The sequence below is a fragment of the Schistocerca gregaria genome, chromosome 1 (assembly GCF_023897955.1).
Source record: "Schistocerca gregaria isolate iqSchGreg1 chromosome 1, iqSchGreg1.2, whole genome shotgun sequence".
NCBI classification, from domain to species: domain Eukaryota; kingdom Metazoa; phylum Arthropoda; class Insecta; order Orthoptera; family Acrididae; genus Schistocerca; species Schistocerca gregaria.
Genome location: NC_064920.1, coordinates 305628255 through 305644332, shown reverse-complemented (window position 1 = coordinate 305644332; position 16078 = coordinate 305628255). Strand labels below are relative to the sequence as shown.

The following is a 16078-nucleotide window of genomic DNA, read 5'->3' as shown; positions in this document are numbered from 1 at the left end:
CAATGTTAACACCGGACGCCAGCAAGTACGACCGAAATGGGGACGTGGTCACGGACACTGGACGTTGGCGCAGTGGAAGTGTGTTGCATGGTCTGATGAACCCCGCCGATGGGCGAGCGCAGATCCCTCGTCTTCCAGAGGAACAGCTCCTTGACACCTCTACTGTGGGGCGGAGACAAACTAGCAGTGGTCCCAGTGCTCTGGGGAACATTCACGTGGGCATCCAAGCGTCCATGGAGCTCGTGCAAGGTACCATGACGGCAAAGAAATATCGATCATTGATAGCAAACCACGTATACTGCTTCATGACGATCGTGATTTCAGACGGGAGTGGAATTTTTCAGGAGTGTGATGGTGGGTTCGGGGAACACAGCGGCGAATTACAACTAATGTTCTGGCCCCCAACTCGCCAGACCTGATCACGATCTAACATATCTGGGATGTGATTGCACGTGGCGTCAGAGCGTATCACTCCTTCCCGGAATTTACGGGGATTATGCACGTGATACCAAATCCGTCCAGCTACACTCAGGCTTATAAATTAAGGATAATGCTGATACATGGTGGAACAACGCTCTTGTGGGCGGTTTGGGGGTTTAAATCACCTCGGGGTATGACCATGCGGTGCATTTGACCTGCTGTCGTCGCACGGTGGCGCTGGCAGCAGTCCACATCCGAGAGGTGTGTTGATGCATGACAGAGTACGGTGCAGCGAGTAAGTGTGCAGACGTGGCAATGGTGATTGTGTGTTGAAAATGGCTCAAAGAACAAATATTGATGACGTTATGAGGAGTAGCCCCCCCTCCCCCCCCCCCCCCCCCCCCAATGAACCATGGACCTTGCCGTTGGTGGGGATGCTTGCGTGTCTCAGCGATACAGATGGCCGTACCGCAGGTGCAACCACAACGGAGGGGTATCTGTTGAGAGGCCAGACAAACGTATGGTTCCTGAAGAGGGGCAGCAGCCTTTTCAGTAGTTGCAGGGCAACAGTCTGGATGATTGACTGATCTGGCCTTGTAACATTAACCAAAACAACCTTCCTGTGCTGGTACTGCGAACGGCTGAAAGCAAGGGGAAACTACAGCCGTAATTTTTCCCGAGGACATGCAGCTTTACTGTATGATTAAATGATGATGGCGTCCTCTTGGGTAAAATATTCCGGAGGTAAAATAGTCCCCCATTCGGATCTCCGGGCGGGGACTACTCAAGAGGATGTCGTTATCAGGAGAAAGAAAACTGGTGTTCTACGGGTCGGAGCGTGGAATGTCAGATCCCTTAATCGGGCAGGTAGGTTAGAAAATTTAAAAAAGGGAAATGGATAGGTTAAAGTAAGATATAGTGGGAATTAGTGAAGTTCGGTGGCAGGACGAACAAGACTTCTGGTCAGGTGACTACAGGGTTACAAACACAAAATCCAATAGGGGTAATGCAGGAGTAGGTTTAATAATGAATAGGAAAATAGGAATGCGGGTAAGTTACTACGAACAGCATAGTGAACGCATTATTGTGGCCAAGATAGATACGAAGCCCACACCTACTACAGTAGTACAAGTTTATATGCCAACTAGCTCCGCAGATGACGAAGAAATTGAAGAAATGTACGATGAAATAAAAGAAATTATTCAGATAGTGAAGGGAGAGGAAAATTTAATAGTAATGGGTGACTGGAATTCGACTGTAGGAAAAGGGAGAGAAGGAAACATAGTAGGTGAATATGGATTGGGGCTAAGAAATGAAAGAGGAAGCCGCCTAGTAGAATTTTGCACAGAGCACAACTTAATCATAGCTAACACTTGGTTTAAGAATCATGAAAGAAGGTTGTATACATGGAAGAACCCTGGAGATACTAAAAGGTATCAGATAGATTATATAATGGTAAGACAGAGATTTAGGAACCAGGTTTTAAGTTGTAAGACATTTCCAGGGGCAGATGTGGACTCTGACCACAATCTATTGGTTATGACCTGTAGATTAAAACTGAAGAAACTGCAAAAATGTGGGAAATTAAGGAGATGGGACCTGGATAAACTGAAAGAACCAGAGGTTGTTCAGAGTTTCAGGGAGAGCATAAGGGAACAATTGACAGGAATAGGGGCAAGAAATACAGTAGAAGAAGAATGGGTAGCTCTGAGGGATGAAGTAGTGAAGGCAGCAGAGGATAAAGGAGGTAAAAAGACGAGGGCTGCTAGAAATCCTTGGGTAGCAGAAGAAATATTGAATTTAATTGATGAAAGGAGAAAATATAAAAATGCAGTAAATGAAGCAGGCAAAAAGGAATACAGACGTCTCAAAAATGAGATTGACAGGAAGTGCAAAATGGCTAAGCAGGGATGGCTAGAATACAAATGTAAGGATGTAGAAGCTTATCCCACTAGGGGTAAGATAGATACTGCCTACAGGAAAATTAAAGAGACCTTTGGAGAGAAGAGAACCACGTGTATGAATATCAAGACCTCAGATGGCAACCCAGTTCTAAGCAAAAAAGGGAAGGCAGAAATGTGGAAGGAGTATATAGAAGGTTTATACAAGGGCGATGTACTTGAGGACAATACTATGGAAATGGAAGAGGATTTAGATGAAGACGAAATGGGAGATACGATACTGCGTGAAGAGTTTGACAGAGCACTGAAAGACCTGAGTCGTAACAAGGCCCCCGGAGTAGACAACATTCCATTAGAACTTCTGACGGCCTTGGGAGAGCCAGGCCTAACTAAACTCTACCAGCTGGTGAGCAAGATGTATGAGACAGGCGAAATACCCTCAGACTTAAAGAAGAATATAATAATTACAATCCCAAAGAAAACAGGTGCTGACAGATGTTAAAATTACCGAACTATCAGTTTAATAAGTCACAGCTGCAAAATACTAACACGAATTCTTTACAGACGAATGGAAAAACTGGTAGATGCGGACCTCGGGGAGGATCAGTTTGGATTCCGTAGAAATGTTGGAACAAGTGAGGCAATACTGACCTTACGACTTATCTTAGAAGAAAGATTAAGAAAAGGCAAAATACGTTTCTAGCATTTGTAGACTTAGAGAAAGCTTTTGACAATGTTGACTGGAATACTCTCTTTCAAATTCTAAAGGTGGCAGGGGTAAAATACAGGGACCGAAAGGCTATTCACAATTTGTACAGAAACCAAATGGCAGTCATAAGAGTCGAGGAGCATGAAAGGGAAGCAGTGGTTGGGAAAGGAGTGAGACAGGGTTGTAGCCTCTCCCCGATGTTATTCAATCTGTATATTGAGCAAGCAGTAAAGGAAACAAAAGAAAAATTTGGAGTAGGTATTAAAATTCATGGAGAAGAAGTAAAAACTTTGAGGTTCGCCGATGACATTGTTATTCTGTCAGAGACGGCAAAGGACTTGGAAGAGCAGTTGAACGGAATGGACAGTGTCTTGAAAGGAGGATATAAGATGAACATCAACAAAAGCAAAACGAGGATAATGGAATGTAGTCAAATTAAATCGGGTGATGCTGAGGTAATTAGATTAGGAAATGAGACACTTAAAGTAGTAAAGGAGTTTTGCTATTTAGGAAGTAAAATAACTGATGATGGTCGAAGTAGAGAGGATATAAAATGTAGACTGGCAATGGCAAGGAAAGCGTTTCTGAAGAAGAGAAATTTGTTAACATCGAATATAGATTTATGTATCAGGAAGTCGTTTCTGAAAGCATTTGTTTGGAGTGTAGCCGTGTATGGAAGTGAAACATGGACGATAACTAGTTTGGACAAGAAGAGAATAGAAGCTTTCGAAATGTGGTGCTACAGAAGAATACTGAAGATAAGGTGGATAGATCTCGTAAGTAATGAGGAGGTATTGAATAGGATTGGGGAGAAGAGAAGTTTGTGGCACAACTTGACTAGAAGAAGGGATCGATTGGTAGGACATGTTTTGAGGCATCAAGGGATCACAAATTTTTGCATTGGAGGGAAGCGTGGAGGGTAAAAATCGTAGAGGGAGACCGAGAGATGAGTACACTAAGCAGATTCAGAAGGATGTAGGTTGCAGTAGGTACTGGGAGATGAAGAAGCTTGCACAGGATAGAGTAGCATGGAGAGCTGCATAAAACAAGTGTCAGGACTGAAGACATCAACAACAACAACATGAGGAGTAGAATAATAGGGCGACTGGAGGCTGGTCAAACACAGCAGGTCGTAGCACGGTCCCTCCATGTGCCACCAAGTGTGATCTCAAGATTATGGCAATGATTCCAGAAGACAGGAAACGTGTCCAGGTGCTACAGTACGGGACGTCCACAGTGTACAACACCGCAAGAAGACCGATATCTCACCGTCATTTTCCGCAGACGGTCACGGAGTACTGCAGGTAGCCTTGCTCGGGACCTTACCGCAGCCACTGGGACAGTTGTCTCCAGACACACAGTCTACAGACGATTGAACAGACATGGCTTATTCGCCCGGAGACCTACAAGGTTCATTCCACTGACCGCTGGCCACAGGAGAGCCCGTAAATCCTGGTATCAAGAACACAGTACATGGTCATTTGAACAGTGGTCCCAGGTTATGTTCACGGACGAGTTCTGGCATAGTCTGAACAGTGATTCCCGCCGGGTTTTCATCTGGCGTGAACCAGGAATCAGTTATCAATTCCTTAATGTCCTTGATAAGGACCTGTATGGAGGTCGTGGTTTGATGGTGTGTGGTGGGTTTATGATTGGTGCACATACACCCATGCACAACTTGGACAGAGGAACTGTAACAGGTCAGATGTATTAGGACGTCATTTTGCACCAGTATGTCCGCCTTTTCAGGGGTGCAGTTGGTCCCACCTTCCTCCTGACTGATGATAACGCATGGCCCCACCGAGTTGCCATCGCGAAGGGGTACCCTGAAACAGAAGATATCAGGCGAATGGAGTGGCTTGCCTGTTCTCCAGACCTAAACCCCGTCGAGCACGTCTGGGATGCTCTCGGTCGACGTATCGCTGCGCGTCTCGATACCAGAAATGGCTCTGACCACTATGGGACTTAACATCTGAGGTCATCAGTCCACGAGAACTTAGAACTACTTAAACCTAACTAACCTAAGGACATCACACACATACCAACCCAAGACAGTATTCGAACCTGCGACTGTATCGGTCTCGGGGTTCCAGACTGAAGTCTTCATACCCCTACCACACTTCAGGAGCTCCGACAGGCACTGGTGCAAGAATGGGAAGTTATATCCCAGCAGCTGCTCGACCACCTGATCCAGAGTATACAAACCCGTTGCGCAGCCTGTGTACGTATGCATGGTGATCATATTCCATAATGATGCCGGGGAACATGCGCAGGAAACAGTGGCATTTTGTAGCACATGTGTTTCGGGACGGTTTTCTCAACTTATCACCAATACCGTGGAAATACCTGTTATTAGTAGGTTGTGATAATGTTCTGGCTGAGCAATGTATATCCGGTAACTATAGGAATCACAGTGACCTTACCTGAACTACACATCTGAAGCTCAGTATCAAAGCACTTTGCGCCTTTGCTCCACCAGCTGCGTACCCTGACAGTGTGTGGTGCTTTCTGTCGACAGATTCCATACCTGCAGCACGCGCAGGACCTCAGAGGGGAGGAGCTGCTGCTGGTGTCGGCCGCCTGGAGCGCGCCCACCTGGATGAAGACCAACGGCAAGTTCAACGGCGAGGGCAAGCTGATCAGAGAATACTGGCAGCTGTGGGCCGACTACCTGCTCAGGTTGGTGACCCGCAGTTCATACCTTTTCTCTAACATTTATAAATACGCTGCAAACGTTGGAAACTTTTAATGGGGTATTCAGCTACGTCTGCATTTAATGGATGGTGCCAAATCGCTGTGACAGTTTGCATTTGATCTCAGAAGTGCAGCATAGAGATCTGGGCTTATGTTCATCTCCCACATCTACTTTTCATGTAAGAAAATCTTCTTGACACGTTTTGGGACGTTACAATATTTAATGTCTGTTATTGAAAGATATTACACAGTCGAAAAAAATTGGTTCACCCTTTCAGAGGTTCCCAATTCGCTCAAGATCTATTGTTTCAGCAGTGCATAGAAATAGGTCGAGTCATAAACCCAAATCCTTACTTTGAAATTGACCAACATTCTAAATTCAGAACAGTTCTTCAGTTTAAATACCTTGCATCACGTTTCAACAGTAAAAATATCATAACAACGGATATAAACGAAAGAATAGCCTCAGGGTCAAGATGTCTGTACTCACTCAGCAACCCCCTCAAAAGTAAAGCTTTGTCAATCACCACAAAGATGAAGATATACAACACTATCATCTGCCTCATAGCATTGTACGGTTCAGAAAGCTGGACGCTTACAAAGAATGAAAGAGAAAAATGAATGTTTTCGAAAGAAAAGTATCGCTGAGGAGAAGAAGAAGAAGAAGAAGAAGAAGAAGAGACTAAGAACAGTGCATATGGAATACATGAAATTACATTTAGAGATGATAGAGCAGGCGGTTCTGGTGTACCAGGTGCCGACCCATCGTGAACACCGATGTTTAGTACGTGTTGAACCTTCCACAGGCGGCAACACCGGCGCTGATTCTGGCATCCAGCTGATCGTACAGATGACGAATACTGTACTGGGATACGTTATTTCACCCCTGTTCACGTGATTTTGTAAGAATTTTTCTTTGAAGAGTCGCACGAGTCACTACTTGTCCCATCGTATCCCACACGTGCTCTATTGAAGACAAGTCCGGAGATCGTGCTGGCCGGGGAAGCTGCTGCACATCTTGCATGGCGCGTTGAGTTTCACGAGTAGTCTCGGTTGAGCATTATCGTGTTGGAGCAACACACCTTCATGTTGCACGAACCGACCGCTAGTTAGCGTATTTCCATGAACAGCAAGGTAAACAATAGTTGTAGCTTATCGCACCCCAGACCACGCGGCCTACGTTGGTGCCAGTGTGTGTCGGAGGAATGCGCTCTACGGGACAGCGCCCGCCGGACAGAGGACCATCCTTTGTTTGCAGGCAGAATCTACTTTCATCCCTGTAGACTACGGCGCGCCATTCTATCTTCCCTCTGACTACACCAGTCGAAGCGTCCTCGTCCGTGCTATGACGTGAGTGAAAGACGGGCCAGAGGTGAGTGCGCCCGTAGTCCCAGTGCTAATAACCGGTTCGCAACAGTTCGTGTTGACATGTCTGGGCTTACAAGCCGTCTTATCTCTGCTGTGATAGCTATACAATCTGCCACTGCTGCCCTTACAATACGACGATGGCGGTAGGCGTCTGTGTTGCATGGACGTCCATAACCACGTTTGCGGATGTGAGGATGTTCACGAGACCCCTTGATAGCAGCATCGTTGCACAACTGACGCAGCACGTCCAACTTGTATGCCAGTTCTACATCTGCATCTACATCCTTACTCCGCAAGCCAGCCGACGGTGTGTCGCGGAGGGTACTTTGAGTACCTCTATCGGTTCTCCCTTTATTCCAGTCTCATATTGTTCGTGGAAAGGAAGAATGTCGGTATGCCTCTGTGTGGGCTCTAATCTCTCTGATTTTATCCTCACGGTCTCTTCGCGAGATATACGTAGAAGGGAGCAAGATACTGCTTGACTCCTCGGTGAAGGTATGTTCTCGAAACTTCAACAAAAGCCTGTACCGAGCTACTGAGCGTCTCTCCTGCAGAGTCTTCCACTGGAGTTTATCTATCATCTCCGTAACGCTTTCGCGATTACTAAATGATTCTGTAACGAAGGGCGCTGCTCTCCGTTGGATCTTCTCTATCTCTTCTATCAACCCTATCTGGTACGGATCCCACACTGGTGAGCAATATTCAAAAAGTGGACGAACAAACGTACTGGAACCTACTTCCTTTGTTTTCGGATTGCATTTCCTTAGGATTCTTCCAATGAAACTCAGTCTGGCTCTGCTTTACCGACGATTAACTTTATATTATAATTCCATTTTAAATCACTCCTAATGCCTACTCCCAGATAATGTATGGAATTAACTGCTTCCAGTTGCTGATCTGCTATATTGTAGCTAAATGATAAAGGATCTTTCCTTCTATGTATTCGCAGCACATTACACTTGTCTATCTTGAGATTCAATTGCCATTGCCTGCACCATGCGTCAATTCGTTGCAGATCCTCCTGCATTTCAGTACAATTGTCCATTGTTACAACTTCTCGATATCCTACAGCATCATCCACAAAAAGCCTCAGTGAACTTCCGATGTTATCCACAAGGTCATTTATGTATATCGTGAATAGCAACGGTCCTACGACACTCCTGTGCGGCACACCTGAAATCACTCTTGCTTCGGAAGACTTCTCGTGTTGGAACAACATAGCTTCATGTTGCACGAACCGACCGCTAGTTAGCGTCCAGCTAGGAACAGCGTGGTGAACAAGAGTTGTAGCATGTCGCAACCCAGATCACGAGGCCTGCGTCGGTGCCAGTGTGTCTCGGACGAATGCACTCTACGGGACAGCGCACGCCAGACCTACGTCGCACGGACAAACGACCGAATCTGCTTTCATCCCTGAAGACTACGGCGCGCCATTCTATCTTCCTTCTGACAACACCAATCGAGCCGTCCTCGTCCGTGCTATGGCATGAGTGACAGACGGGCCAGAGGTGCGTGCGGTCGTAGTCCCAGTGCTAATAACCGGTTCGTGTTGACATGTCTGGCCTTAAATGTCTTATCTGTGCTGTGATAGCTATACAATCTGCCACTGCTGCCCTTACAATACGACGATCGTGACAGGCGTCTGTGTTGCACGGACGTCCATAACCACGTTTGCGGACGTGAGGATGTTCACGAGACCACTGATACCAGCATCGGTGTACAACTGACGCAGCACTGACAACTTGTATGCCAGTTCTCCGAAAGGACAGCCCCCCCTCTCGAAGGCCACAATTTGACTCGCTCAGCTGGCTGTAGGAAGCACGAGCTCATCTTCATGGCACAGTTTCTTGCTTGCTTCACAAGTTCGCACCACACTGGGCCTTCCGGCTGTGATCATTCCCTGATAGGGTAGACACAGATGGCTCTGTGGCAGCTATGCCAGTACGCTATCTGTTGGTGCACGACGTTGAAATCATTTTTGAAAGTCTCTTCGGGTTTGCTGACGGATCCTAAAATCAACTTGACTCGATATTTCGGCGATCCAGCTGGTGCCATCTTCAGGAAAATGTTGCTTCTGCTGATGAGTCCTGCTGAGAACTGACGCCAGGTTGCAAATCGACGTCCTATATAGGCCACCGTTCAGTACACGGCGCATGAGCCGCCCATCACGGTTTCTACCTTCCTAGACAAGGAGGTGGTGCCGCCCTTAGTGAAACACTGCTGGCAACGATATACCGCAATCAAGGCCGCACCGAAGAACGTTCAGTTTTGATGCGGGATACTACAGGGTTCCACGTGTGTACGAAACTTCGTGTCAATGTGAGAAAGCTTACATTGGCCGTTCGATTCGCACAGTGCATGACAGGTGTGTGGAACATCACCGTCATACGAGGCTACAACAGCCGGAAAAATCGGCAGTAACAGAAAACTGCCTAAATGAGGGACACAGTATGAAATTTGATGAAACTGTGGTTGTTGCTAACATTTCAGGTTTTTGGAACAGTGTCTATAAAAAAGGCGATTGAAATTAGGTTGAGTGATAATTTAATCAACAGAGACAATGGGTTTCCTCTTAGCAAGACGTGGAATCCTTTATTATCTCGCGTCAAAACTGAACGTTCTTTGGTGCGGCCTTGATTGCGATATATCGTTGCCAGCAGTGTTTCACTAAGGGCGGCACCACCTCCTTGTCTAGGAAGGAAGAAACCGCGATGGGTGGCGCATGCGCCGTGTACTGAACGGTGGCATATATAGGACGTCGATTTGGAACCTGGCGTCAGTTCTCAGCGGGACTCATCAGCAAAAGCAGCATTTTCCTGAAGATGGCGACCAGTTGGATCGCCGAAATATTGAGTCAAGTTGATTTTAGGGTCCGGCAGCAAATCCGAAGAGACTTTCAAGACTTATTACGCCGGGAAAGCCTACGTAATCACGACGTTGAAATCATTGTCGGCACACCTATCTCCCGGGTGGCATACGCTGTCATCGGATCAAAATCGATGTCATCTTTTTAAGTTTTCCGACAGCGTATTTGCACTATATGTAGTTATATCATGTCATATCCCATACCTATAATATCCACTGTGACTACAATCTATTGCAAATATTTGACTGGAAGAAAACGGAATGAAAATAAGAGAAAGGTATATTTTTTCGTGTCCAAGGTTGTAATAGTGCAAGATGAAAGGAATTCAAATTTAATCCTGCTTCAGAAAAGTTAACTCCAATTGACGTTTCATAGAATGTGAGTTGGATCTTTTATTCTTGATTTATGAAATTTCACGCAAATAAAATAATGCAGTTACAGATTATATCATTTGTCGTGGAAAGTACCAACTTTAATGCTTGCACTCCATTACGCACTGGGAGTGAAAGCTTTAAAAGAGTGTGCGGTGTAAACTCAGAATATGTTTAATAAGGGAGTCAGTCAGTTATATGTCCTAAAGTTCAGATTCGTCGTGAATTTAATAATTACAATATGTTTGCTAATAAAAATTGCATTTCTTTCAAAAATGCCATTTGTAATGGGCTACACATTATTCTTCCAGGTACACTCATAAAGAGTGTAAAGGAAAATAGTGACAACGTTTTGCACGTACTCTAGAATGGCAAACTGATCGTTTTTCAGAAGGGAAACCGTGCCAGGAAGTGAACAGTTTCAGCCGTCTGGGATGCAAAAATTTGAAAATCGTGCTACGAAAACTTATTTTTGGCCATGTGAGGTGCCAAAAAGAACCCAGGCACTGCTAGCAGCCAGAGGCCAGGAATGTTGCCACAGGGGCCCCACGCTTTGTTGCGTCTGGGCAGGAAGCGATGGGACATATGGACCCAATGCATATTATTGGGCTGCAGGGCAAGTAGAGACTTGCAGAATAAATGGTGCTCGTTAGCATCATCTGATACATGCATGACAAGAGTAAACAAAGAGTTTTCAGTCACAGAAAAAAATGTAATTCGTATTAACGAAGAAATTTTTTCAGAGAGGAAATTTCATGCCCAATGTGAGATAGCGTGAGAAAAGAGGACGTAACTGAACAACTACAAAAGTTGCTGTTAAATAATTCGATTAGTGAGAAGAAGAGCCGGGTTTAGGCAATCAGCTGTATGAACACGCCAAGTAAAATCTTTGCAGAATGCTAGGGATGAGGTCTTCGAAGCGTGCGAGACTTTGCTGCTAGACTGCAAAGGCTCTTTGCTTCCACGCCTCATGGTAGACAAATCGCTGCTTTTCTGCGAAAGCAATGGACGCCTGCGAGAGTCAAGGCGGTTGCCGCTGCAGCATTCGGGCACCGCCTCTCGCAGTGGTTGCATTCTTCCTGGGCGGAGCGAGGACATCGCTGACAAATCGGTCATCGTCTGGTGAAGACATGCATTTGCACTCCTGTCATACTCTTGCTGCCAATGTTCCATTTGTCTCTGAGCTACAACAAGAATTCAGTGGAAAACGAGCGTGAGAGTTTCCATTAATGCAATGGACATATTGTTGTTTGCTGATTTCAATCAAAAGTTTCCTAGAACTGCTTTTTTTTATCCTGATCAGTCATCCCATGAACCATGGACCTTGCTGTTGGTGGAGTGGCTTGCGTGTATCAGCGATACAGATAGAATACCGTAAGTACAATCACAACGGAGGGGTATCTGTTCAGAGACCAGACAAACGTGCGGTTCCTGAAGAGGAGGAGCGGCCTATTCAGTAGTTGGCAGGCCTTGTAACATTAACCAAAACGGCTTTGTTGTGCTGGTACTGGGAATGGCTGAGCCGGCCTGAGTGGCCGTGTGGTTCTAGGCGCTACAGTCTGGAACCGAGCGACCGCTACGGTCGCAGGTTCGAATCCTGCCTCGGGCATGGATGTGTGTGATGTCATTAGGTTAGTTAGGTTTAATTAGTTCTAAAATCTAGGCGACTGATGACCTCAGAAGTTAAGTCGCATAGTGCTCAGAGCCATTTGAACCATTTGAATGGCTGAAAGCAAGGGGAAACCACAGCCGTAATTTTTCCCAAAGACATGCAGCTCTGCTGCGTGGTTAAATGATAATGGCATCCTCTTGGGTAAGATATTACGGAGGTAAAATAGTCCCCCATACGGATCTCACGACGGGGACTGCTCAAGAGGTTGTCGTCATCAGGAGAAACAAAACTGGCATTCCCCGGATCGGAGCGTATTAGATCCCTTAATAGGGCAAGTAGGTAGAAAATTTGAAAGGGAAATGGATAGGTTGAAGTTATAGTGTGAGTTAGTGAAGATTAGTGGCAGGAGGAAAAGGACTTCCGGAAACAAGAATACAGGATTGTAAATACAAAACCAAATAGGGATAATGCAGGAGTAGGTGAAATCCGGTTTCGCGGGACAGAGCGGATCAGGTTGTGGAAAGGAGCCAAAAACAGTTACTGTTAGTTACACAAGAACACAGAACTTTACTCCTCGAAAACTCAATGGACAGTTTTCTCTTTAAAGCAACAAGGATCAGTTCACGGCTGAGGGCCCAAGGAACTTCTCAATAATAAAATTTAAATAATTCATTTCAAAGCACAAGAATTTAGACGAACGGCTGAAGGCCTTACTTTAAGTAAAATTAAAATATCTACTCGGCTAAAGGGCCAAATAATATTTGAGATCAGCAAAGGAAATTCTTTAAAAGGCAAGCATTTACCAATTTCGGCTAAAAGCCATATTAAGGAAAATTTAAATTAATTCCTAGACTGAAAGCCCAATAATATTTCAACATAATAAAAGGCAACCTTTGAAGCGGAGGATTTACACAGTACTACAGAAAATTATCTTAAGAAAACTTGAAATATCTTGATGGCTGAAGGCCCAAATAATTATTCAGAATAATTAAAGACACACCTTCAGATAAGCATTTACACAGCACGGCTGAAGGCCATTTTAAGTATTCAGGATAATTAAAGAGAAACCTCACAGACAGGAAGTTACACATTATGGCTGAAAGCCACAAATTTTAAAACAAACGCGGCTGAAGGCCTAAATACAGAGCAAACAAGAATTTAAAATAAAACACGGCTCAAGGCCTAATCTTAAAATACTTCACATAAGGTTCGGCTGAAGGCCATATGCTAAACATAAAACAGAGAAACTAATACACGGCTGAAGGCCTGGCACAGTACTTGCGACAAACGAAAATGACAATCACAATCACAAACTATAGAACAGTTGGGCTCAGAAGTGTTCCAAGGGTCGCCCTCTGGAGGGAACTGTAACAACAGTTTAGGTGAGACAGGCCGCCAAGCGTAACACTAAATAATCGGGTGACAACACGACATAGGGACGGCTGAAGAATCAACCAACAACCTAATCAATTCCCTCTGTCGCAACCGACCAACTGCCTACGCCAGTAGGCAGACAACATTCATTTGCTCAGTGGAAACCAATGAAGTTCCACGTAAACACAGTTCCACGTAAACAGACTTGCACAAGAACTAGAAAAATCGTGAAAGCAATCGCTGTGGAACAACAAGGACGAATCAATTCGACACCAGAGAGTTTCCACAAGGGGTCGGCAACCAAATACACGTCGTCCGATGAGACGACCGACCAAATTACTTTAGACACTTCATAGAGACATGCCATGTGCGCAGGATGTGGAGGAACATTGTCTCGCTGAAAAATCTCATCACGATTCTGTCGCCTGAGAGGTAACACGTGCGAACTCAGCATGACCTTAACGTCCTGTTGTGCAGAGTTCCCTCGGTCACTACCATCCGTTACCTGAAGCACCTGATGGATGTCCACAACAAGACACCAGGAGTAACTCTGCTGTGCCTCTCCCAAACATTGGAAGAATGCGACCTATCCGCAGCTCGCCGCTATACTCACCGAGAATAACTATCCAGTGTAGTGCGAGCCCGCGATTCATCGCTGTACACAATGCAGCGCCATTTATTAGCAGTCAGTGCTTCGCCGTCACGACACCACTCCAAACGCAGCCGTTTTGGTGCTGTGGTTTTTACAGCAGCTTCATGCTGGAAGGTAGCGCTCGAGTCCGGCTGCTGTTAGTGTCTGGCCAGTTGTGCGGGATGACAGAGAGCCCGTTACCTGTGTTCGGATGACAGTGATAGATTTGCAGGAGTTACAGTGTGCTTGATGCAGGATACAGCCATTCTGGCTTCGTGGTGCTCAGATCGACCGGAGCCTTGATGACTAGTACGCCTGCCCTCACGTTCCTTTGCAGTCCAACATCTGACCACAGTCACATCCGAATTCCCTACAAATCTGTATATTGCACAGTTCGAGCAGCAGGCCAAACAGAAACACTTCAGACGCTGTCAGATGTTGATAGAATTGTTGCTTTGTTTGGGGGAAGATATTGATAGCATTGTCTCGTAGGAGTAAGTGACGTCTTCGTGTCCTTCGTAGTGATTACTGAACATCGGACGCTGTCCTCCCAGCGGACAAAAGTCATGGGATACCTCGTAATATCATATCAGATCTCCATTTGCCCGGCGTAGCGCAGTAGCTCGAGTCGTTGTAAGTCCCCAGTAGAAAAAAATGGTTCAAATGGCTCTGAGCACTATGGGACTCAACTGCTGTGGTCATTAGTCCCCTAGAACTTAGAACTACTTAAACCTAACTATCATAGGGACATCACACACATCCATGCCCGAGGCAGGATTCGAACCTGCGACCGTAGCAGTCGCACGGTTCCGGACTGCGCCCCTAGAACCGCGAGACCACCGCGGCCGGCTCCCCAGTAGAAATACTGAGCCATAATGCCTCTCCAGCCGTCCATAGCTGCGAATGTGTGCCGGCGAAGGATGTTGTGCACGCACCGACTGCTCGATAGTGTCCCATAAGCGTTCGATGGGATTCATGTTCAAATTGTTTAAATGTCCGTGAATTCCTAAGGGACCAAACTGCTGAGGTCATCGGCCCCTAGGCTTACACACTACTTAAATTAACTTATGCTAAGAACAACACACACACCCGTGCCCGAAGGAGGAGTCGAATCTCCGGCGGGAGGGAATCGCGCAATACGTGACATGGCGCCTCAAACCACGCGGCCACTCTGCGCGACGATGTCCAGCGATCAGGGTGGCCAGATCATTCGCTCGCATTTGAATCTTCTTTATTAAATGTTTTACTCAAACTGCTGAGTGAAACTGAATACAAGTGAACCTACTTTCTCTTTACTTATTCTTATCATGTCAACATTGACCCACAATATCCTAGTGCAACGCAATCTGACTGCTCAAATAAATTACAACCTGACTTCAAATAATTAATTCAGAAGAATGGTCCTGACTAAAAAGAAATCTTTACAATAACCTATACATTTCATTAAGCACTTACCTCACAAAAATCTTCATTACGCGAACTACGGCAATACAGCGAACGTCAATACTGCCAGATAAATAAAAGATTCTCACTATTGAAGCCACTAACTACTAATAGGCATGTGGTTAGTAAAGGAAAGATTTTGTTTCAAACCAAATAATGTATTTTTTACCTTAATAATGTGACATCCAGTTCAGACACAAAAACATAAATCGTCATAGACATCTAGTACAAATATGCAATCTCCAGGTCGAACATGTACAGATCGTTAGCTGGACCTCTACCCTCCATCAATGCTAACTTCTCACATCTAACTCCATCAGTGCTGGCTGTTCACCTCCAACTGCCCAACAGTACTTCCATCACTGCTGGCGACTAATTTCCAACTGCCCAACACTACTGGTGATTAACTTCCAACAACGAGTCCAGCCAGCCACAGAGCCTCTTACAAAGAAAGCGCAGTCACAGATCCAACGAAAGCGCTACAAAGCGCTGCCAACACAGAAGCAGCCCACTTACACATTGTCCAGAATGTTCTTCAAACCAGTCGCGAACAATTGTGGCCCACTGACACTGCGCATTATCCTCCATGAAAAGTCCATCGCTCTTTGGGAACATGAAGTCCATGACTGGCTGTAGAAGATCTCCGAGTAGCCGAACATAACCATGACCGAGTCCATCCCACGTAATCA

At 45.6% G+C, this 16078-nt stretch overlaps 1 protein-coding gene across 1 annotated transcript in view; it reads left to right on the top strand.

Annotated features, from left to right (window-relative positions):
- The window catches only part of LOC126342759 (lysosomal acid glucosylceramidase-like), a 170938-nt gene that overhangs the window by 72133 nt on the left and 82727 nt on the right, over positions 1-16078 (top strand). The window contains exon 5 of the mRNA XM_050001882.1: positions 5549-5709. Within this exon, the coding sequence (XP_049857839.1) occupies positions 5549-5709 (161 nt within the window). The remainder of the gene's footprint in view (positions 1-5548; positions 5710-16078) is intronic.